The sequence below is a fragment of the Symphalangus syndactylus genome, chromosome 3 (genome assembly GCF_028878055.3).
Source record: "Symphalangus syndactylus isolate Jambi chromosome 3, NHGRI_mSymSyn1-v2.1_pri, whole genome shotgun sequence".
Taxonomy (NCBI): domain Eukaryota; kingdom Metazoa; phylum Chordata; class Mammalia; order Primates; family Hylobatidae; genus Symphalangus; species Symphalangus syndactylus.
The window spans coordinates 135,030,619-135,055,247 of record NC_072425.2 but is presented as its reverse complement, the minus strand read 5'-3'; the positions used below and the strand labels follow the sequence as shown (position 1 = coordinate 135,055,247).

General features: G+C 49.7%; 1 protein-coding gene across 2 annotated transcripts; it reads right to left on the bottom strand.

The window, feature by feature from the left end:
• Positions 1 to 4,950: 4,950 nt before the first annotated feature.
• Positions 4,951 to 22,403, bottom strand: IL10RA (interleukin 10 receptor subunit alpha). 2 transcript variants are annotated; one of them, XR_010119880.1, is made up of 8 exons: positions 22,029 to 22,187; positions 20,066 to 20,186; positions 18,944 to 19,122; positions 14,848 to 15,017; positions 14,110 to 14,260; positions 12,550 to 12,671; positions 8,014 to 9,536; positions 4,951 to 7,405 (listed from the first exon to the last, which is right to left on the bottom strand). XR_010119880.1 is itself a non-coding variant. In XM_055273300.2 (7 exons), the coding sequence occupies exons 1-7, from the start codon at positions 22,093 to 22,095 to the stop codon at positions 8,610 to 8,612; spliced, it is 1,737 nt and encodes a 578-aa protein (XP_055129275.1). In that variant the 5' UTR covers positions 22,096 to 22,403; the 3' UTR covers positions 4,951 to 8,609. The 2 variants fall into 2 exon arrangements, 1 of the variants encoding a protein (XP_055129275.1); XM_055273300.2 differs by having other exon boundaries at positions 4,951 to 9,536; positions 22,029 to 22,403.
• Positions 22,404 to 24,629: the final 2,226 nt, after the last annotated feature.

Here is a 24,629-nt window from a genome sequence, read left to right as displayed (position 1 = left end):
GGGAGGCTGAGGCAAGGGAATTGCTTGAATCCTGGAGGCAGATGTTGCAGTGAGCTGAGATTGTGCCACTGGACTCCAGCCTGGAGACAGAGCAAGACTCTCAAAAGAAAAAAAAAAAGAAAGAAAGAAAGAGAAAAACAAACCAAGAAAAAAACAGGTTGGGCAGTGCTGGAGGCGAGTTTTTATCTGCAGAGCTATTGGGCTGGTCTACTCCTCCCTAATCAGGAGGATGCGGTTTCTCATGATAAGCAGGGAGCCACTGGGGGAATGATGGTGAGCAGTATAAGAAGTCACATCTTCGGCCAGGCGCGGTGGCTCACACCTATAATCCCAGCACTTTGGGAGGCCGAGGTGGGCGGATCACAAGGTCAAGAGTTTGAGACCATCCTGGCCAACATGGTGAAACCGTGTCTGTACTAAAAATACAAAAGTTAGCTGGGCATGGTGGTGCGTGCCTGTAGCCCCCACTATTTGGGAGGCTGAGGCAGGGGAATCTCTTGAACCCAGGAGGCAGAGGTTGCAGTGAGCCAAGATTGCACCACTGCACTCCAGCCTGGCAACAGAGCAAGACTCAGTCTCAGAAAAAAGCAGTCACATCTTCTATTCTAGTCCCATTTCCTCCCCTTGTAGCTGGTGAGCGCAAGCTCTCTGAGCCCCTGATGCTGTGTTTGTTTGTATAAGGCTGCCATTGGACCTGAGGACTCTGAGGTCCCTTCCAGCTGGGAGGCTATTTCAGAGCTCAGGTAACTCTGAATAATCCTTTTTCACCCACTTCTAGCCTCAGTCCAAACTGGCAGCTACTCTGACATCTTTGGCCCCCAGAACCTACTTCTCCCTCCAGATGGACTCTAATCAGTTCCACAGTGCTCGGTGGGGGTGGGGAGTGGAGAAGGAGATGGGTGGAGACACCCCTGTGTGTGTGTGCGTGTGTGTGTGCAAGTGTGCATGTGTGTGTACTACACAACTGAGCCAAGAAGGAGAAGGATCATGTCTGATTGCCTTTTGTATTTCCGGAGGGCCTGCCCATGACAGAGGCTTAATGAGTGTTTGCCCAAAGAGTGAATGCATGTTGAATGTTTTCATGGTCCTTTGCCTTGTCTCTTGACCACATCCCCTTGTCTTCCTGTTTGGTCTATAGCCCTGACTTCCTACAACACCCAAGAGTTGTAGGGTGAAAAGAGCAGGGAAGGGAATCAGCATGGTATAATATGACTCAGCTAGGAAGATGACAAGCCTGAAGATAAAATTTAAAATAATAGTTATGTACAGCCTGCTTTTCTTTAGGCTCAGTCAAAATGCCTCCCAAGTATCCGTCAGCTACAAGCTACCATCACCACTGTTGCCTTCTCATGTTTGGATACTATGCTTCTTCAAGTTCCTTCCCACAAATGGAAGAAATTCATTCATCCATGCATTCATTTGTTCATACAAATTTATTGAGCACTCATTGCGATGTGTTAGGCATTGATTGGGTGCAAACGACACAGAGAGAAATCAGAGGGGTTTCTGCTGCCCAGCAGCCTACAGTCAGTACTGCATGTAGCACACTCAGGGATAGCAATGTGCCCAGGGCACTAATTAAAGAAGTCAACTTGAAGACTACTCTGTCCATTTTACAGATGAGATGACTGAGGCCCAGAACTGACATGACAGTTTCATGTGGAGAGAACAGAAAGTGGCTGAGCATTCTTTCTACTCCCTGGGGCTGTTGCCTCTTCCTGTTTGCCCTTGGAGCATTTCCAGACCAACAAGCTTGCTGTGGCAGTCCATCCGGCCATTGGCATATTATAGCCTACCATGTGCTGGGTGTCCCTGGAGCTGTCAGTGCTGCAGAAGCAGTTGGAAGTGGAGTCAGTGAGTCTTTCAATTCTTTCAAAAAGTTGATTGTGAAGGATGAGAGAGAAGGTGGTGCTGGCCAGGAAGTTTTCAGAACCCTTGGCTTGTCTTCCTCAAGGAGGCCTCCCAGAAAGCGCCAGCTGGGCCAAATGCCCGCTCTGCACACGCCGTCGACCCCTGTGCACATCCCCATGACAGCCTGTACAGTCAGTGCCTCCTGTCCTCCTGGCCTGACAAAGTCTCGTCTCCAGTGCCCACTGCCTGCCATCTGCTTATGCCCAGCTCCTCCAGTTCTGGGGAAGCCCATGCAGCCCTGTACACTGCATCAGGAGGACTGTGGTATGGAGATTAGACTGAGGAGCAGGAGTGGATACAGAGAAGCAGGACAGAGCCTCATGGTGGTCCAGGGGAGAGGTGAAGATGAATTTGACCAGATGACAGTGGGAGGTGGTGACAAGTGATTGGATTCACCATCTATCTGGAAAGTAGAGCTGATAGGACTTACTAAGGAGTTTGATGGGGCAGGAAGGGCTGACTCCTGGATTTTTGGCCTGAACTAGGGGAAGGGTGGTGCCATTTATCAGGTGGGGAAGACTAGGGGAGGAAGGAGTGTCGGGGGAATCATGAGCTCTGTTGTAGACACTATAATTTTGAGATGTATGCTAGATGGAGCTGCTGATGAGGCAGCTGGATAGAGTTCTGGAGAGAAACCCTGTTTGGACATTTGGAAGCCACCAGCATCCAGATAACCCTTAAAGGTGTGGACTGGGTGATAACAAGTAGGGGGCAGTGGGGAGAAAAAGGACTGATTTTAACAGAACAAGCAGTGAATCATCAGGTTGTTCCTTAAAGAGGTGACTCAGTGTGTGCTGGAATCACCTGCAATGTGGTCGCTATAAGTTGTTTCCCTAGCAGGTCCTTGGGAACCGGCATTCAGAAATTCTGGGCCTTGGGGAGCAGCTTAGGAAGACAAATACTCCCAAGTAATTCTGATAGAGGCAATCTTCTGAGAAACTCTGCCTTAGGGGACAGGTAGAGGGGATGTGTGGAGGTGGAAGGCAAGGGTCACTTCCAGGGCTGGGGTGACCAGATAGTAGGATCCTGAAGAATGTTCCTGTTCTCTCCAGGGTCACTGTGAGGTCTTAATCTCCACCATGCCCTTCTGCCCCATGTGGGTAGAGGTAGACAGGTGTGGCACCCTACACCCAGGCCTTCGCAGATCATGTACTAGCCTGTACCCCTCCCTGAGCCTCTAGCTCTACAGATTGGACAACTTACTAAAGGGAGCCCTCAGCTGCACCCTTGATGATGGGCTGTGATTGACCAAGGAGCCCCAGTGAGACTCCTGGCTGGGCTCTGCAAGACAGATGCCAAACACAGCCATGGCTCCTGTGACTCAATGAGTCGAAGGGATGGCAGCCTGCTTTTCCTCAAGGCAGGAAGTCATCGTGTGAATATTCTAACTGCGTATTGGCTGCAGGGATTTGGGGATCTTCTCCAAGCCGGCGTCCTTACTTTCACACTAAGGGCTATGGGCTCATTCACTCTCACATGGGAATCCCCAGCCCTGAGCCTCACAGATCCAGGCCAGCCTTGCCAATTGCTGAAAGACCTTTTCTTGGATGACTTGTCATTATTAAGCCAGAACTCATCATCTCCCCTCTCCCTCCACACCTGTGTCTCCCTTCCATGTCCATATCTCGCTTTTCTCATCATCAGGTTCAAGTGTGACCAGCACTTTTGACACTTTCTTCTTTCACTCCTGCCTGTCGCCCCATCTTGATAACTCTTCCTTTAAAATGTCTTTGAGTCTGTCCCTTTCTCTCTGTTCCCACTGCCCCTGCTCAATCCTGTCATTTGATTAGACTACTGTATAAGCCTCTTTTATGAACTGAATATTTTTGTCTTCCCCAAATTCATGTTGAAGCTGTCACTCCCAATGTGATGGTATTTGGAGGTGGGGCCTCTGGGAGGTAATTGGTTTAGATGAGGTCATGAGGATGGGGCCTCCATGATAGGATTAGTGCCCTTGTAAGAAAGTGGAAGAGAGACCAGAGCTCTTTATCTCTACCGTGTAAGGCCACAGCAAGAAGGAGGCCGTCTCCAAGCCAGGCAGAGAGCCCTCCCAGGGAACTCACTCAGCTGGCACCTTGATCCTGCACTTTCCCACCTCCAGAACTGGGAGACATAAATGTCTGTTGTTTAAGCCATCCAGTCCATGGTGTTTTGTTATAGTAGCCCAGCCTAAGACAGCCTCCTACCCTGTTTCTCTGCCTCCTGCCTCATCCTTCATGTGGAATACTAGTTTCTTTCACACCACTTATCACTGATTGTAGTAATACATTTTTGTGTTTATTTGCTTGGTGTTTATCTTCACAACCAGATGACAGGCTCCATGAAGCCATGCTTGTTTGGTTCACCACTCTGTACCCAGGGCTGCATGTCCAACACATAACAGGTGCTTCATAATGTTTCTTGACAAAATGAAATGCTGACTACAGTAAAAGTCTCCAGCCAGGTCTCTCTACCCCCTGCCTCATCCTTTCTGATTCATGTCTGATGCTTTGGATAGAGCCATATTCTTAAAACACAAGTTTTATCCTACCCAATCCTTCCTTGGCAAAGTGTTTATTGGGTCCCACCACACTTTTCGGAGGTTTATGGGAAATTAAGTGAAGTTAGGATCGAGATGATAGTGGGAAAATGTGCTGTGTGTCATTAATAACAATGCATTTAATTTTAAATTGGGGTTTACTTCAAACCCAAAACTGTGGGTTTGCTTTTTTAACCCATGAGCACAACAGGAAATGAATGAGTCAAGCTTCCTAGTATCTAGGGTCCTCTAGGTTGAGGCTTGATCAAATCAGCCCTGACTGCCCGGACCTGCCCCTTAGGCAGCAGACCTGTCAGTGGTCCCAGGTGGTCACGGCCTACAGCTTCCCTTGCTGTGCTGTTCCCATGTGGGGCTCAGAGACCTTCCACCCAGCAGAGCAGCATGGGCTCTGGGGGTGGGACCCAGCCTCCTAGGGACTGTGTGTCTTCGTGAAAGTGTGGACACTGAGGCGGGGGGATGGATATATGCTGGGTAGACAAGGCACACCCTGACTATAGCTATTTACAAAGCTGGGAAAACACAGTTTATTGAATTTCCTCTTCACTCCATGGTGGCCCATTTACCCCCCTCTCTGTACTAAGAGGAAGTTCCATTAGCTCACAGAAAGACAGCATTACGCATTCCTCGGCTTGGAAAAGCCCTTGAAGGAGATTGCTCAGTCGAAGAACAGCCGGGGCCTTCTGTTGGGGACTGTGATCCAAATTCCCAAGAAACCTGCAAGTGTCTCATCAGCCTCGGCTGCTTGGAAGGACTCGCTTAGTTTCTCCCAAGGGCCTATCTGTGGTGAGTGGTTACAGAGCAGCCTCAAAGCAGAGGTGAACCAGCGCAAACTCCTACTCATTCCACAGAAACGGAGCAGGCAGGGCCTGCAGCAAGGGCTGCGTCTTCTGATTTCCTTCTGTCCTGCAAGCTGCTCCTTGATCTGTCATATCCAACCGAACCTGCAAGTGTCTCATCAGCCCCGGCTGCTTGGAAGGACTCGCTTAGTTTCTCCCAAGGGCCTATCTGTGGTGAGTGGTTACAGAGCAGCCTCAAAGCAGAGGTGAACCAGCGCAAACTCCTACTCATTCCACAGAAACGGAGCAGGCAGGGCCTGCAGCAAGGGCTGAGTCTTCTGATTTCCTTCTGTCCTGCAAGCTGCTCCTTGATCTGTCGTATCCAACCGAACTGGCAGTTCCTTGAATGTAATTCCTTTTACTCTATGAATCTTTATATGTAGACCTTAGGGGCCTTTTCCGTGGGGAATAAGCCGTCGCTAACACCTCATTTCCAGGAGAAAGTGACCAACACTACTTTTCTTTCCAGTATTGACAGGGAGGGCTCTAGGGCAAAAGCCTGAGCAGGTCTGAAATGGTGTGATATTAGTCGAGTTCTCTGAAGATGATAGGATCAGCACTTCCTCAGAACTAGTTATTTTCTCAGAATGAACAGGGTGAGGTAAGATTGGAGATGACACAGGGGAAAAGAGGTAAGGTGTCCCCAGTCACCTTCTAGGGGATTCAGGTAGGATGAAGAGAAAAGCACACCCAGGAAGCTCAGGCCGCGGGCCTGGGTTTGTTCTACCTACTGGGCTGAGCATGGGGAGAAAGTCAAACCCACATGGGGTTTTTCATGGAGGGAGCAGGCTGCTTCTGGAATAGAGTGCAGATGGCTTCTGCACTTAGGAGAACCACCGCTGGGACATGCCTCCTGGGCAAGAGGAGCCAGGGACAGGGCTCTGGGGACAGAGCTCCGGGGAGGTCCGGTTGCTGTCTTCCTGGAAAGGAGGGGTTTCCAGGTTCTTCTCTCCACATTGTCAGAACTCACATCCAAAACGTTGCACTGTGCTTTCCCCCTCTTCCTTTTCTGTCTTCTGAAAGAGCCCCGCTGCACACTCCTTATCGCTTTCATTTTCACCTGTTTCCAAGAAAAACTGTCCATTTCTCTTTACAGCCTCAACAGCCAATGAAAGCTAGTGGCACATGGGGACCACCACATGCCTGGCACCATGTTAAACTTTTTATGTGCAATTTCATTTAAACCTCACAACATCCTCATGGGGAGTTGTCATCTCCACGTGACAGGTCTGAAATGGTGTGATATTAGTCGAAAACTTGGAGAAGATAAGTAATGGGCCCAACGTCACAATACAGGTAGCACGAGGACTCCCTGGATCTGTCAGATTTAAGCCTGAGTCCTCAGCCCTGTTTCCTTAAAGTGACATCACACATCCCACCCATTATTACCCTCCTCATTATCAACAACCGAGTCCTCCATGAGCCACTGTGCCATCAGCAATCTGACTGGTTTCATACGATTCCTGTGGTCTTGACAATTTATTGGAATAAAAAACATGTATCACTCATTGACAGAGCTTTGTGTCCAAGGCACATTCATACCCATTTCCTCAGCAGAACCTCACATCCCTATGAATTAGACAAGTCAGTCATTATTCTGCAGATGAGGAAACTGAGGCTCCAAGAGGATAAGTGACTTCCCCAAGGTCATATTGCTGGAAACAGCAGAGTCAGAGCTAGAACTTCGGGGCTCCTGAGATATCCAGAATTCTTTCACTGTGCAATGCTGCCTCTCCAATAAATAAATGAACAAAATAAATAAATAAAGCTTTCAAGGGAAACCTGAGGAATCCTCCCTCAAGCCTGTCTCCAGAGGGAGTTCAGTTACCAGACTGGCACCTAAGAGCACTTTGGCAGAGGGATGGGGGTCATGGCTGGATTCCCTGGGCCAGAATGTCTGTTTTCCGAATGCTCCAGAGAAAGGCAGGGCTGAGATGACTTTGGATGGCACGCACAGGCCTGTCCCCTCACAGCTTCCATGCCTGTGGACTGAACTGCCTTTGTTTGAAGACAGATTCCGAATGGCTTATGGGGAGGCCGGGCCCATAATGCCCCCTTCTGGGGCCATGTCTGATACTGTCTTGGCATGACACCATGGACTCCCATTGGATCTGTTAGCCTGTGGCATGAGAAACAAGCCAGCTTGGTAGTCTGTGGACAGTATCTACATTCTCCCAGGGCCAGCTTGGCTAATACCCAGCAAACATGGAGGGCCCCCTAAAGGTGGAGTCCTTATTTCACAGATGGGAGATTGAGGCCCTCTGACAAGTGGCTAGTCCAAAGTCACACAGCTGAACACCAAGAAGGCAGGGACCCCAGCCCAGTGCCCAGTGGCTTATCCTCTGGGTCTGTAGCTGGACATTAGCAGCAAACACAAGCACAGGCCTCCAACCCTGACTCTCTGGGGCTGGCATGAGCTGGTGCCCAAGCCCACAGGCCACCCAAAGGGCTGGGTTATGACCAATACAAAAAACCATGGCTTCTCTGGAAGTTGTCAGCAAGATGGTGGGGCAGCAGGGTGGGGATGTGAGTGGCTTGGCCACAGCCAGTGCCCCAGGGAGATGCTACTCCATTTGCTGGAGAGAGGGAGATATTTGCAGATGGGCACCAGAGGTACCCACCAGAGGGATGGCTTCTGAGCTGGAACCCCCATCCAGGGTCTCAGCTCCCTTTGTCTCCCCCCAGTGAATCCATTAAGATGCATTTGAGTATCCAGAAAATACATACCTTAAGATCTTCCAGTGACAAGCTTCCTGCCTCAGAGGCCTGATGAGGGGAGGTTCCCCATGTATCATCCCAGAGATCAAACTCTGCCTCCATATCCTCCTTTTCCCCCTAAAAATGACCCCAGCAGCAAGGCCCTGAAGCTTCCATTCCCATAGCCCTTCCTTCTGCTGGTGGCCCTGATGCTTGAGTGGACTAAGCAGGGAGGTCTGGGGCTGAGCTGACTTCAGCCTGGCGGCCTCACCACAACTCCAGAAAGCCCCATGGTTCCCCTGAGCAAATAATCCTTTATGATACAGGAAAGAGTTCCAAGGAGGGAGAAGGTCCCTGCCCTTCTCAGCTCTGCCAGAGTCTGCAGGGCCCCAGTCAACAGAACAGGTCAGTGCCACCCACATACCCTGCACTAGTTCAGTGAGTTGGCCTCCTCCTGCCCCAGGCACCCTGACCAGCCCTGCAGGGCTTGGCTGGGGCTGGCCCCAGTGGACTTGCAGAAAAGTGCCCAGACTGCCTCGTGACTTACTTCTGCCCTGGAGGCCCTCCTCCTGGTCCAGGCAGAGGAGCAGGCCTGGCTAAAATAAAAAGCAGCCTCTCAGCCTGAGTCACTCACTTGACTGCAGGCTAGAGATGAGGGGCAGGGTGACCAGGTCTGAGTTAAAGCTGCCCAGGAGACTACCTGGGGATGCCACACAGCCTAGTGGGCCAAGGTCATGGGCAAAGCTCCAGTCAGATGTTCCCAGGTCACTGCAGCTGCTCAAGGCCAGGAGTGACCATTCCTCAGTGGGCTGGTTCCACTGTCCAGTTGGGGCCCCTGAGGAAGCCAGAGTCATTTCTAGAGGATCCTGTTTCAAATAGCCCTTGGCCAGGGCTGGTGGATGCAAGCCTGCCTCATCATCCAGGCATCTCCCGAATTTGAGGCCAAGGCCATCTGTCAAGGGCGATTCTTCCTCCAGGCAGCCTGTCTTGGTTGCCTTCTCTTCAGCGCATCTGGTCTGCCTCAGGTAGCCCCGGAATGCCACAGCAGCTGGGTCTTCTTCCCCAGGCACCTCAGGCTCTGGGGGACTGTGGTGGCCCAAGGCTGAGCCACTCTGTGTGTCCCCAGCCCGGCCCTCAGAGTTTTGAACTAGGCCAATGCCACTGTCATCCTGGCAGCTGCTGTTGCTCCCCACCTGCTGCTCCCAGGTGGGTCCTGGGCTGGGGCTCAGGCTGGACTCTTGCAGGCAGATCCCGCTGTCCGTACTATTGCTGCTGCCACTATTGCAGCTGTCCCCCAGCACAGGGGGCTCCCCATTTCCCAGCGTTCTGTCAGCCCGGGGGTGAGGGTCAGGGAGGAGGAACTGGGGCTCTTCAGTCTGCAGGGATGGCTTGGTGCTGCCAAAGCCACTGTCCGTACTGCCGTGCAGGTCCGAGTTCCTCAGCTCTGGGGACACCTTCAAAAAGGCCTCCTCATCAAGCGGGTGGATGGTGTCTTGGGTCTCTGGGGAGGGACGCTGGCTGATGAAGATGAAGGGGCTGGGCTTCTTGAAGAGCTGGGGAGGAGAGGGCAGAGTGAGAGAGGCAGGAGTCACCTTCCAGCGCCCATCCCAGTGCTGCCGGGGAAGGCCAGGCCCAGGAGGAGAGCTCAGTGGAGGGGACTACAGTCTTAATTACACTGCAATGTATTCTGTTTTGTTTTCGAATCCAGCTTTCTCCTAATGCAATTCCCAGTTTGGCTCAGGCCAGATACACAAGAAACTTGTATTCTCAGGCCCAGATGGAGTAACAGGCAGAACCAGGGTCTGCTGAGCATGGTGAAAACTCTCAGGTGGCTCCATCCACAGTGTTTTTCAAACCTGAAAGCAGGCTAGACCCCTCTAGAAGCATGTTTCAAACTTTTTTGACTATGACTCAAAATCAGAAATAAGTTGCATAATGACTTGTATATATAACCCATATGTAAATAACTGAAACCAGTTTCACAAAATAATACTCATCATTATGAGCTGTGCCACGATATTTCTGCAGTTCTTATTCTATTGTATCCCAGTCTACGCCCTCCTGCCTATTTCATTTTCTAAAATTCTGGATGTAGCACACCAAATTAATTTTTCTATTCCCTGAGTAGTGACTCACACGAACACGGGGGCTGCAGCGTGGGGCAGTGGCACAAGTGTGGAACTCACAGTGAAGGGGCTGCTCTCTGTTAATTGCCAAGGGTTTTAAAGAAGCCACATAACCCCTCTGCCCTAGCCACACTGGTGTTCTTTCTGTCCCAGAACACATCAAGCACCGTGCTGCCTCAGGGCCTTTGCACACACTCTCCCTCCTGCTTGAAATGCTCTCAGCACGTTATATGGCTGTGTCCTGTTCATGGTTTAGGTCTCAGCTCAGTTGTCACTTCTTCAGCAAAGCCTTCCCGAATACCTTGCCTAAAGCAGTACTCCTGCCACTCTCTCCACATTAACCTTGTTACTTTTTCCTAGCACTTTGTTCCTAGAATTATTTTACTTGTTTGTTTTCTGTCTCTCACCATACACACACTCACTTACTCCACATTCCCAAAAGAACACAAACTCCTTGAGGGCAGAACTGTCTAGTGTTGTTTACTACCCTGTCTCCAGAGTCTAAACTGAGCTGGCACACAGTAGGCCCTCCTAAGTTCTGCCGACTGACTCACTGACTCACTGTTGCACATCTGCCCTCATTTCCTTGGTACATGATGATTCAAATGCAGCTCTTATTGGTTGAGTCCCTATTCCTATCACATTGCTTGGTGATTTAGGATATGTCCTCTAGAGCCAGACTTCATGGGTTCAAATTCCAGCTCTGACTCTTGTCAGCTTTGTCACCCTGACCAAATTACTTACCCTCTCTGTGCTTTAGTTCCTCATCTATAACATGGAAATAATGACAGTACCTGTCTCCTTATGTTGTAATGTGTCTAAAGGGCTTACAACAAAGTGTGGTACATAGAAGGTGCTCAATAAATATATGTTGAATTGAACTTTACCCTCCAATAATTCTGTAAGAGAAGTATTATTACCTCTAGTTCCTAGGGGAGAAAACTGAAGCTCAGAGAAGTTAAATGACTTGCACAAAGTGGCACAACAGTAAAGAACACATCTGGAATTCATCCTCAGCTGTCCTGATTTGAAATCCCTTGCTTGTCCAATAATACTTACCTTGATGAACTGTTGAAAGATCAGATCAAACAAGCTAATGAATGGGAACAAACTAATGAATGTGTCAGTGCTCTGTGCATTATAATTTATTCATGTGGTAATGACTACGATCATCAGATGAAGAGATTGGGCTATATTTATCCTAAGGAGAAAAAACCCCCAAGGACAAGTCAGTTCCGTGATCCAAAAGTACAGAAGGGGCAGGGCGCGGTGGCTCATGCCTATAATCCTAGCACTTTGGGAGGCTGAGGTGGGCATATCACCGGAGGTCAGGAGTTCGAGACAAGCCTGGTCAACACCCCGTCTCTACTAAAAATACAAAAATTAGCCAGGCATGGTGGCAGGTGCCTGTAATCCCAGCTGCTCAGGAGGCTAAGGCAGGAGAATCATTGGAACCTGGGAGGGTGAGGCTGCAAGTGAGCTAAGATTGAGCCACTGCACTTGTCTCTCGTCAAGTTTTCCCTAGAGATCCCAGGATCCCTCTGGAGATTCCCCTTCCAGTTGTGGGGCCCCTGCCTTGCAGATGGAGCTGGTTGCTTCCCAGCTGATCCCTCAGCCATCATGCAATAGTGCTATGGAGGCTATGGTGGGCAATCTTCAATGCGGCCTGAACTCCAGGCCAGAGACAGGCCGAGGTTTGGAAAATGCTGCCCAATCTTTGCAAGCTGAGTTTTGGAGGCTGGCTTGCCACAAATGTATCATTTGTCAGTACAATGTAGCAAGAGGACACACCCTGGGAGGGGAGGAGGGCTTGGCCTCCTCCATGAGCCCCTCCCTGCTCCCTCCCCGCTCCGCCGCCAACATCCCCTCTCCACTGGCCCAGCATTCCCACCGCCTCCCAGCATCCTCTCTCCTCTGGCCCACTCTGGCAGCAGCCCGAGGACCAGCACTTCTGGCCTTTCCTTCTTTCTCTCTTGTGGAACACCCATGGCCACTGGCAGTAGGAAAGTGGGTTTCCTCCCTGACTCTTCCTGGCTGTGTGGCCCTGTGTGTGTAACAATCTCTCTGTGCCTCAGTTTCCTCACTTATGAAATGGGGATAATAATAACTGTGCCTCATTATCAGAGATGCAATGCACAGGGGCTAGTCCATGGCCAACTACTAGTAGATCATATCAAAATGGCTCATGGTCATTGAGGTTTGTGATTCCATGTGTCTTATCTGAGCCACTGGATGGCAACATTCTCGGTACTGGGCTTCAGGCTCACTTCCTCCCTCTGTCCCCACAGTGCTTGATGAAGGTATCTCCCAATCACATGAGGGCTGAGAGCAGACGCGAGCTAAGGCAATGTACTGGCTGGGAGGAAAAGAACTCCCTACCCTCCTGGAAGCTCTGGTGTGGCTGGGAAGGACAGGGCAGTGACCTCCTTGCAAGACTCACCAGGACACTGGGCAGCTTCTTTCGGCGCCGCACATACAGCTGGAGGGCCAGGCAGTAGGCGAGGGCTCCGGAGAGCAGCAAGACAAAGGCAAAGAAGATGACGACGTTGGTCACGGTGAAATCTGCAGGCCCAGAGAGATGTGTTTGTGGCCTAGCACCATGGGGCATGGTGATTCTGGTCATAGGACTCTGGTCCCATGAAATCCATTGGCCACTGTCAGGAACCATTTGGTGAGTGGCCCAAGGCAACCTACAGGCCACAACTCTAGATGTGCCTAGGTTTCTGCGAATCCCTACCTGGCCTTCCAAACCATGCCCTGAAGGATCCCCTTAGGAGATGCGCTAACTGCTTCCAGCTCTCTGCACACGACTCCCATCACAGCAAACAGAACAGTGAGGCAGGATGGTACAGCAGGTAAGAATCGAGGCTCCGGGGGCTGCTAGATCTGGGTTCAAGTCCCAGCTTCACCACTTACTAGCTGTGCAATTGTGGACAAATTAATTGCTCTCTCAGAGCCACTGACCTCATAAGGTAGTTGTGAAGTACGCAGCACTGACCATGTACCAATATCATCAGATTCTTTTAACTTTTATACTTATAGGAGGTAAATACTATCATCAGCCCCATTTTTACAGATTAGGATCCTGAAGCACATAGAAGTTAAGTAACTTGCCCAAAGTCATATACCTCAAAAGTAGTAAAGCTGAGATTTGGAACTATTTCATGTATCGGTGAATGAATGTATGAAAAACTCTTGAGATTGCCTAATACCCACTTAGTGCCTTACTCTGCATTGAGACTTAAATGACACCGAGCTGTTGAGTGTCCTTCATAAACTGAAATTTGTTACAGATCTAGCAGGAGTCACTTTCATCTTTGCCAGACGCTGCCCACACCGGACTGGGCCCTCCCAGAGCACTCACTGTTGGCATGTTTCATTGGGCACTGGACATCTCATCTGCTGTCCAGTAAGAGTTGCTTGTTACAGTCTCCTCTGTGCACACTCTATCTCCCCAGCCAGGATGCAAGATCCTCCTAGGCAGGACTGTGGCCTCCACATCCTCTATTCTCTCCCTCCCCCTACAGCCCTGGCACCTGACTGACAGCCTGGAGCAGTATTTGCTGACTTTAGCAGCTCTGGTGAGGAGCAGAGCAGAGTAGGGGAAGTAAGGAGAAGCCCTTTGTATCCCTGGCTCCGAGGAAGAATAGCAGAAGACCGTAACAACAGGAACTAGCACAGCTCACTGAAGATGGCCTGGGGGAGGGGGATGTTGTTGGGAAACACCGCTGTGCTCCAGTGGGAGGACCCTAGATCCAAGAGACTTGGTTCTGCCACCAAGTCCTAGCTGTGCAACCCTAGGAAGTTGCTAACACTGAGCCTCAGTTCCCTCATCTCTAAAATGAGGACAGTAGGACCTCTCTCCTATTAAGGATGCAGAGCTATGTGAAGCAGCACCTAACACAGTGGCTGGCACCAGCATCCCAGGTGCACGCATTTTGGATTGCACCAGGCCCTCCCAGTCTCCCTCCCCATGCTGAGAGCAGCCCAGCTGACTCACACTGCCTGGTGAGGGAGATGCACTCCTCTTTAGACCACACCCCCTTGTTAGTTCGGGAAGCGACAGATGGTTTCACCTGGACACAGAACTCTCCCACTTCTCCAGAGGTTAGGAGGCTGAAGTTTTCATGTTTTACTTTCTTGTGTGTGAACTGAAACAAAAATGATAGCGATTAACAAAATCCTTTTATTTCATGGCACACGGACACTGAGAGCTGGCGGGCCTTTAGAGGTGATTTCAGCCAACCCCCTTCAGTATCCTTTGTCTAAGATAATAAACCCCACAATTACCAATGCAGCACATGATCTCTGTAATGATCACAATTTTATTTTGTATTTTAAAAGAAAAAGTGGTGTTTTATAGATGCTGAAGATCTTCCCAGAAGGGGCTGGAATCAACTGTGGTGGAGAGGAAAGAGGGTGGATTTTGCAGATGCCAGCTCTCCCATAACAGGGGCGCCCTCTGGTAGGTTACATAGCCTCTCAGATCTTTATTGCTTCATTAGAAAGGCTCTGGGGTGCCCAATTGCCCTAGTAGGCAATTCCTTTGAGGAGCGTCTCACAAGAGCATAGCTCTGAGGGCTGAGGTGGTTTCTACTCCCTCCTCTGCCCACCCACCATCCCAGACCCTCCCTTTAGTCCACAAGCAAAGTTCCCAATGGCACACAAGGGTGCTTCCAGCCCAGGGGACAGGAAAGCCAAGGGAGCTCTGGCCCTGGGGCCTTGGGGAACCCCATACCGTGAAGTTTCCCGGCACCTTGCGAATGGCAATCTCATACTCTCGGAAGTGACTGAAGATGCTTTCATATGTGTCATTTGCAGGGGCCATCTTGGGCCTGGGGGGCTGAATCTTTCCGAGGATGAAGCCATTGTGGGTCTCTAGCTTCACACTGCCAACTGTCAGAGTCACTAAATGGAGTGGAGGGGGAGGGGGAATACCATGAGACCTCAGGGCTGAGGAGGGCCTGGGTGTCCCCCACCCGAGACTTTGCCTCCAGAATTAAGCTCAATTAGAACCTAGGCCTAAAACCTAGGCCACGGGTTTGTCAATGCAGCAGAATGTAAGGATTTCTTGGGGAGCACATTAAAAATACGTATACCCTAAAATCAGATGCATCAACCAATGGAATATGATGGAGAGCCCAGAAATAAACCCACAATTGATTTTCAACAAAGGGGCCAAGGACACACAATGGGAAAAGAACAGTCTCTTCAATAAATTGTGTTGGGAAAACTGGATATTCACAAACAGAACAATGAAAATAGATCTTTGTCTCACCTCTTATACAACAATCAACACAAAATGGATTAAAGACAAATGTAACACCTGAAACTATAAAAACCACTAGAAGAAAACCTGGGGCAAAGTTCTAAGACAATGGTCTGGGCAAAGATTTCTTGGATACGATCCCTAAAGCACAGGCAACAAAAAGCAAAATTAGACAAATGGGATTGCATCACACTAAAGAGCTTCTGCACAGCAAAAGAAACAACTACTAGAGTGAAGAGACAATCTATGAATGGGTGGAAAATATTTACAAATGTACATTGAACAAGGGGTTAATATCCAAAATATACAAGGAACTCATACTACTTAATAACAAGAAAACAAACCTGTTTTTAAAATGGGCAAAGGACTTGAATAGACATTTAAAAGAAGACATACAAATGACCAACAGATACATGAAAAAATGGTCAACGTCTCTAATCGTCAGAGAAATGCAAATTAAAACCACAATGAGATACCACTCTACACCTGTTAGATTGGCTATTATCCAAAAGATGGAAGTAACAAGCGTGGGCAAGGATGTGGTGAAAAGGGAAACCCTTGCATGTCGCTGGTGGTGAATTTCTCAGCCATTATGGAAGACAGTATGGATGGTCCTCAAAAATCTAAAAATAGAACCCATGTGATCCAGCGATTCCCACTACTGGGTATATATAGAAATATATTGAAATTAGTGTATTGAAGAGATACCTGTATCCCCCATTCATTGCAGCATTATTCACAACAGCCAAGATATGGAAATGCCCACCAACACCAACGGATGAATGGGTTTTTAAATGTGGTATGTATATACAACAGAATACTATTCGGCCTTGAAAAATAGGAAACTGAGTCTGGCCCAGTGGCTCACACCTGTAATCCTAGCACTTTGGGAGGCTGAGGCGGGTGGATCATTTGAGGTCAGGAGTCCGAGACCAGCCTGGCCAACATGGTGAAACCCCATCTCCACTAAAAATATAAAAATTAGCTGGGTGTGGTGGCATGTGCCTGTAATCCCAGCTACTCAGGAGGCTGAGGCAGGAGAATCTCTTGAACTCGGGAGGCAGAGGTTGCAGTGAGATGAGATCAAGCCAGTGCACTCCAGCCTGGGTGACAGAGCAAGACTTTGTCTCAAATTGAAAAAACAGGAAACTGTCATTTGGGACAACATAGATGGACCTAGAGGACATCATGAGTGAAATAAGCCAGGTGCAAAGAGATAAATGCCATAAGATCTCACTTATGTATAGAATCTAAGTAGAATTCTTTTAGAATTCAATTCATAGAAGTAGAGAGTAGAAGGGGTTACCAGAGGCTGGAAGAAGGCAGGTGGGGGAAGTGGATAGGGAACAAGGAGAGGGGTACCAAGTTACAGTGAGACAGGAGGAATAAATTCTGGTGCCTATTGCATGGCAAGGTGACTGTAGTAATAATAATGGACTGTATATTTCAAAATAGCTGAAAGATAATATTTTAAATGTTTTTGGCACAAAGAAATGCTAAATATTTGAGGTGATAGATATTCTAATTACCTTGATTTGATCATTCCACAAGGTATGCATGTATTATGTATACATAACCCTCTACCTCATAAACATGTAGAATTTTTTTTTTTTTTTTTTTGAGACGGAGTCTCGCTCTGTCACCCAGGCTGGAGTGCAGTGGTGCGATCTCGGCTCACTGCAAGCTCCGCCTCCCGGATTCACGCCATTCTCCTGCCTCAGCCTCTCCGAGTAGCTGGGACTACAGGCGCCCACCACCACGCCCGGCTAATTTTTTGTATTTTTAGTAGAGACGGGGTTTCACCGTGGTCTCGATCTCCTGACCTTGTGATCCGCCTGCCTCTGCCTCCCAAAGTGCTGGGATTACAAGCGTGAGCCACCGCGCCCGGCCACATGTAGAATTATTACTTGTCAATTAAAAATAAAACAAAAACTTTTTGTATAAAATGTTTTCAACACTTTACTGTTTTGTTTTTGTTTATTTGTTTGTTTTTTTGAGACAGAGTCTCGCTCTGTCACCCAGACTGGAATGCAATGGCGTGATCTCAGCTCACTGCAACCTCTGCCTCCTGGGTTCAAGTGATTCTCCTGCCTCAGCCTCCCTGAGTAGCTGAGACTACAGGTGCACGCCACCACGCCCGGCTAATTTTTGTATTTTTAGTAGAGATGGGGTTTCACCTTGTCAGCCAGGCTGGTCTCAAACTCCTGACCTCAGGTGATCCACCCACCTTGGCCTCCCAAAGTGCTGGGATTACAGGCGTGAGCCACCGAGCCCAGCCCAACACTTTACTGTTAAGCATAATATTTATGGTAGATATGTGTAGATAGATATCTTTCTACAGGTTAGGACATTTTCTTTCTACTTTAACTTTGCTTAGTTTCTTTTTAAATGTTGTTTTCTTTTTTAAATAGTTAATGTGATAAATTGCATTGATTATATTTTTATGTAGAAATTTCCAATAGACACAAAAGTAGAAGAGAATATGATTTCCAAAGTCCCAGCTTTAGTAATTGCAAACACTAGGCCAATTTTGAAGTAATTAGTGGTGGGGGAGGGTCATCAATATCCCCCCATGAAATTTACTTTAGCATTTTAAAGAAAATCCCAAGCACTGTGTTACTTAATTCTGAATTACTTAAGCATGTATCTCTCACATATCATACCTTTGTAAATATAACTACCATGCTGTTATCACATGTAACAAACAAATACCTAGTAATATGCCCTAAAAACCCTTTCATATATAAATACGGTGATTTCCTCAAAAATGTCTTTTTATAATTGCCTTGCTCAAATCAAAATACAAAGAAGAACAAAATGTTAAAAAAAAAAAAAATACAGATGCCCTGGACCCATTCAAGACACAGTTAGTCTGAATTTCTGAGGCTGGGCCCTGGAAATAGATATTTTAAACACACTTGCTGGGAAATGTTTCCGCACCAGCTGAGCAGTGGCCTGTGGGCAGGCATTTGGAAGCCAATGACCTAGACCATCAGCTCTAACTCTGAATCCTACAGAGCGAGGCCTCCAGGCACACAAAACTTTCTCAATCCCAACTGGTGGGATGAAAAATCCCATTGAGTTGGGGGCTTATCCTTTCCTCTTACCTCAACAGAGAGGGACCCGTAACTTCTCTTTAGTAGCCCTTCCCATTTCAAAGGGATGATCCCTGGGTGTTCACCCCTAAAGAAGCGGGGGGCTTACCCAAATTCTGCCTACTGCTTGCTGCCCTATGCTGAGTGTTCATGGATTCGCTTCCTCTCCCTGAACCCTCCCTGAAAAAACAAGTTCACAGGCCTGGACCTGGTGACTCAGCTGCCCCAACCCACCCCAAGACCTCTCTTCTGTAGGATAAACAACTCCAGTTCCCTTTTAAATCTCAAACAACTTGGGCTATTTTTATCTAACATTCTCCAAAGTCCTGCCCTGTTTGGGCAACTAGTTCTCCGGCCAGGGAGGCTGGCTGACATGGTGAGCTATGCTAATAGACAGAAAAGCTCTAGACTAGAGTTCCTGGCTGGAAGGGACTTCAGAACCATGTTCTAAGTCAAGGGAGGAAAAGCACCTTCATCCACAGAGAAGCGGGTGTTGGCGATGGTCCAGTTGGAGTGCCGGCTGCCATCCACAGCCCGCACTCTGGCCCGGTAGCCATTGCTGCGGTACAGGTCCAAGGTCACTGCGGTAAGGTCATAGGACAGGGCCTGGCTACAGTTGGAGATGGAGTTCCAGGGCTCTATTCCATACCTGAGGAGATACCAGGTTAGGCACTGGAAAGGAGCTTGTGCTCAATCCTACCTCCTTTAAGGGAGATGCAAGAGGCCAGGAAGAGAGCTCCCACAGTGGGAGAAACTGGGACAGCCCTCAGGCTATATCCTCTAGTCCACGACAGCTCCTTGTGAGGGGCCTCCCTTGGTCTTGGGACCCTGTACCAATTTCCATGTGGTCTAGAAGATTTTTCGATAGGAATACGAGTAGTCCCAGCTCTTCCAGAAAGTCTTGCTAGCTCCTATAGCACAGCCCAGTCTCTCCCTTCTCCCCACTGCCTTCGCAGTCATTAGGGTTCCCCTGTTGTCTGGCTATACTGTGGATGCTTCTCCTTCTTTTCCAGTAAGATAGAAAAGGCTTGGAGGCCGGAGGTGGTGGCTCACGCCTGTAATCCCAGCCCTTAGGGAGGCCGAGGTGGGTGGATCACCGGAAGTCAGGAGTTCGAGACCAGCCTGGCCAACATGGTGAAACCCGGTCTCTACTAAAAATGCAAATATTAGCCAGGCATGGTGGTGGACCCCTGTAATCCCAGCTACTTGGGAGGCTGAGGTGGGGGAATTGCTTGAACCCAGGAGGCAGAGGCTGCAGTGAGCTGAGATTGCACCACTGCACTCCAGCCTGGGTGACAGAGCGAGAAGCTGTCTCAACAAAACAAAACAAAACAAAAGACAAAAGAGAACAGCCTTGGCACAAAGGCTTTTCTGACTCTGGAGTGGGCAAAGCCTCTGGCCTTTTCACCCAGAGCTCCCGGCACATTGCTCAGCATGGGAGTCTCAGTCAGTACTTGTCAACTGCTGGCTATGTGTCAGGAGCCCTCAGGCACCCACTTCATTAACAAGGCAGGTACCCCCCCATGCTAGGGGAGTAGGGGACAAGGCGGGGATTCACTCCTCCCTCCCCCTCCCTCTTCCCTTTTCCTCACCTCAGGAGCGCCACTTCATAGCAGGTACTTTCAGACTGATTTGGGATGGGTGTCCAGTGGAGGATGTGGTGGAAAAATTCTGCTTCAAACCACACAGATGGAGGGCTGGGCAGCTCTGTCCCTGGGGAGAAGAGTGTCAGTGCCACAGCTGGTGGGGGGGGGGGCAGGCATTGATGACCCCAATTTTACCAAAGAAGAAAGGGAGGTTCAGAGAGGCTATGACTCGCCCGAGGCCAGTGGAGCCTGTAAGGGGCAGAGTGGGCACATGAATCCAGATGTGTCTGATTCTAGAGCTAGTGTGTCTCCCTACATCACTGCCTTGTGCTGTCTGTGATCAGAAGCTGCAGTGGTGGCTGAGAAGAGCCAAGCTGAGTCTGATGCCTCCCAGGGAAGAAGGCAGGGGCCGAGGGCTAAGCAAGCTGGCAATGAGCTCTCAGATGTGTTAGTCCCTGGCTCTGCCCAATCCCTGTCCCTGCTCTAGCACTATTCCTAGGCTTGGCCCCATCCACACATCTGGTCCCCATCCTGGCTTGGCCCAGGCTCCAGCTCAAAGCCACCTCACTAAGTACACAGATAACCTGCTTGCTGACATCTGCCTCCTTCTCTTCATAGGTCTCCTGGGCTCCTCAAGCTAAGTGCTTGCCTCATTCCCTAGTTTCTAGAAGAGCTTTGCCTATAGCCAGATGCCCAACCTCTGGCTGAGCAAGGACAGATGCAATAAATCAGCTCTGGCTCTACACATGGCTGAGGACATCCCCACAAGAGCTGGCACCCGTAGCTCTGAGGTGAGATACTCAATACCAATTCCACTCTCCCTTTACCCCCAGTACACACCATTCACCATGGGAAACACTGCTGTGTGTCTTCTTTGTAAGAATGCAACAAACACTTCTACTTTAAGAGTCTTGTTGATCAAGCAGACTGAAGTATGTGCAAGGCCAACGGCTGGCTGGTTCCCTTTCTCTCCTCCTTGATCCCCTAAGTTCTCTCCATTTGACAGCAACTCTGCTCGCGCTCCCTAGTTTTCTAACTTCACGACATCTCTCTAATCATCCACCTGTTTTTTATTTATTTTTTTTTGGGGGGGGGACTCTGTCATCTGTCTCTTGCTTTCTTTCTTATACTGTCTTTGATCTTCACGTCAGTGCCTTGATTTCGAAACATTAGATGGAAAGTGAAAAATGCAGCGAGTCGTTGTAGTATTTGGGCTGCACATCCCCGACTCAGCTCTCGATCACGTGAATGGCTGACTGCATGTTTCACTTTGTATTTCGGTGTCATGAAGAAGCAGTTTCGGTCCTTGCTCTCTGTCTCTGCTCTTGGTCCCTCCAACTCCGGGCTCTTTCATTCCGTCTCTGGGGTTTACTTTTCTTAGTTGCAGAAACTTTGCCGGAGAACTGGCTGGGTTAGGAGCCTGAACTGGGTTAGGAGCCTGAACTGGCTGGGTTAGGAGGAGAGAGGCAGGGGGGCAGTGGGAGTGAGTTGGGGGCTACAGGTGGAGCAAGGGGGATCAGATCGGGGTGATGAGTGAGGGATGAAGGTGAGATGAGAGAAGGACAGACAGAGGTAAGTTGAAGGACTAAGAGAAGGGAGAGTCAGGAGATCAAAATTATTCCCCAAGGGGACAAGAAGTCCCATCATTTGAACCTAAACAGCAAAAAACCTAGAGCTAAACTTATGGCTCATCTAGAAGTGGGTGGATGATGAGGTTTGCGGGCTGGGGGTTTGGCCTTGCACATACTTCTCTATCCTTCCCAGTCCGTCAGTTCCTGTCAATCTCAGCCTCTTCCACTTCCACAACAGGTGAGCCTGAGATCCAGGTTTGCCAGAGTAAGGGAGCACCCGGGCACCCCTCTCCCCAGAGGGCCGGCCAGTCAGCCAGGACTCTCCACTGGATGTAGAACTTTAATGGAGCGGGCGCGGAGAGGGCAGGGCAGGGAAGGGCCTCGTCCCAGAGCCTTACCATGAGCGTCTGAGCCAAGACGGAGGCTGAGGAGCGCCGCCAGCAGCACTACGAGGCACGGCAGCATTCTGGGCGCCGCCGCATAGTCCGGGGCCGGAGCCGAGCCGGCCTGCGCGCCTCCAGCGACCCTTGGGCTGGGACTGACAGTTCCGCCGCCCGCTCCGCCCGCGCGCCGCGGGGCTGACGTCAGCGGGGCGTGGCCTACAGACGCCCCGCCCCCGAGGCCGCTGACAGGGAACCACTGTCCCACAGGGCTACCGCCTGGGGCAACCCGAGACTGTCCTGGGGCGAAAGCGGGCTCCGGCCACCCCTCCCTTTCCTTCCCTCTGGGCCTCCAGTGCCTTCGGATCAAAGTGGTCCGGGTAGCCCGACCGGCCGTGTGTACGTGTGTGTGTGTGTGTGCGCGCGCGCGCGCGTGTGCATGTGTTGGGGAGCAGGTGGCCAGGCACAGCCTCGGCCCTGAGTGCGGAAGGTGGGGTGAGGGCGTCCGAGCCGCTTTTGCCGGGCGTGCCGGCGTTAAAGATGTGGCAGCGGCCGCTCCGAATGGGGAGGAGGTAGCTGCAGGCGCTTGAGGGCAAGGGCGCCAGGACGCGGGTGTGAGTCCTGGCGTTGCCCCAGGGCCTCCCCGTGTGGGGTTCTGAGGACACCGATGGATGAGTACTGAGTAGTCCCCTACCTAATTGTTGGAGGGGGTCTACGACTAAGCAGTTTATGCAGACCTGCCCCCAAAGTCCCAGGAAGCTGAGAGACCCAAGAAAGAGGCTTTTATCCAGCAGCTTAGCAGCTGAGCCTCAAACCGCGATTTAAAAAAATTTTTTTATCTATTTATTTTTTTTTACAGAGTCTCGCTCGTCGCCCAAGCTGGAATGCAGTGGCGCGATCTCGGATCACTGCAACCTTCGTCTCCCAGGTTCAAGCGATTCTCCTGCCTCAGCCTTCCCAGTAGCTGGCATTACAGGCATGCGCCACCACGTCTGGGCTAATTTTTGTATTTTTAGTAGAGACGGGGTTTCACCATGTTGGCCAGGCTGGTCTCGAACTCTTGACCTCAGGTGATCCACCCGCCTCGGCCTCCCAAAGTGCTGGGATTTCAGGGGTGAGCCACCGCGCCCAGCCTTAAACCGTGTTTTAAACTTAGTTTCTCTTCTTTCCTTTTTTCTCTTCCTCCTCTGGGCCTCAAGATATAACTTTGAGACAAACTGCGTGTATGTTACCTCTCATCTTAAAATACAGCCTCAGGATGTGCTGTGAACCTCCACTCCATTTCCTGTCCCATACTGTACTCCCATGCCTTATGCACGTTTATTTACCTATGTGCTTGTTAAGCACACGCTATGCTCTTATCTGGTCATATATTTCCTTAGATACCTCAGGAGCTGCGTCCTGATAGGGACCAGGCACCTCTGGAATTCTCTCTCCAGCAAAAGCTTACTTCAGGAATTGAACGTATACCCTGCTGAAGAGTAACTAATTTATAACCTGGCAGGATCCACAATTGCACCAGCCCCTCCACCAAATAAGACAATAATTAAAGAGGACCACTGGAGCAAGTCACGCCACCTGGTACCTCCTAACCTCCCCCTTGCCTTTTCTGCATTTCAGATCATTTCTTAAAAAACCCCTGCATTCCCCCCATGAATTGAAGAGTGGAATTGTTTGCTGCTCTTCCCTTGCTAGCATGGCAGCTAGCAGATTTTCCTTTATTATTCATTCTTTCTACAAGCAGCGAGCAGCCAGATCCTTTTGCAGGTTACAGGCTGACACATCCAGTTCCTTAGAAAAAAACATTTAATAAGGACTTATAAACAGAAGCTACGTTTGTGTCTCCACGATTCACCCCCAGGCCCAGGGCTTATAGACCATAGGGGAAGGGTGATTCAGAAAAGATGTGTAGGACAGTTGAAGTATGATAACATCAAGGTTGTTTGACCTAAGGGCCGGATTTACAGTAAGTGCTTGCACTTACACAAGGAGCAATTAATAAACTGGGAATCTCAGAGGCCTTCTGGGAGGCTTCGAAGCCAACATGGCCAAAACTGTGGATTAGCATCCAACATAGAGTTGCTTTAGCCTCCATAAGGACTTCTCCCAGCCTCTTTTGGGTTTCCCTTGCTTGCTTGAAATCTGATATTCAGACCAATTTTTGTGTTGGGTAATAGCACTACTGGAGTGCTGGGTAACACCTCAGCACATCCTCAGTCTCTCGCACCTTTGTGTCACTTGGCTCATCTGAGGCCATCTCTAGGTGAACCAAAGATGTGAGGATATGGGAGACAGACTGTCCATCACTTTTTCTTCGAGGCTGACACTTGCTTCAAAGTGTGTGCGTGTGTGTGTGTGTGTGTGTGTGTGTATGTGTGTGTTTGCATGCACTTGCAGTCGTATATGATTTGCAGTGGCCAGTCTGTGGATTTGTATTTCAATGTGGTGTGGAGAACGTCTGTGAGTCTGTTTGCCAAGTGCATAGGTGTGTTTGGGACTGTGTGTGCATCCCTGGAGCCCTGCCCTTGTTCTCAGAGAAACCAAAGAAGAGGGGCTCAGGACATTTCCAGCCAGCAACGGCCCCCTCCAGGCCTGCTGCCCCACCCACCCGGCCCTACC

Excerpts from the sequence above, each read along its gene's own strand:
- IL10RA (XM_055273300.2), bottom strand. The coding sequence starts at position 22,095 with ATGCTGCCGTGCCTCGTAGTGCTGCTGGCGGCGCTCCTCAGCCTCCGT. Across the intron at positions 19,123-20,065 it reads TATGAAGTGGCGCTCCTGAG|GTATGGAATAGAGCCCTGGA; the intron begins GTGAGGAAAAGG and ends GTATCTCCTCAG. Across the intron at positions 12,672-14,109 it reads CATCTCCCTCACCAGGCAGT|ATTTCACCGTGACCAACGTC; the intron begins GTGAGTCAGCTG and ends CTGGGCCTGCAG.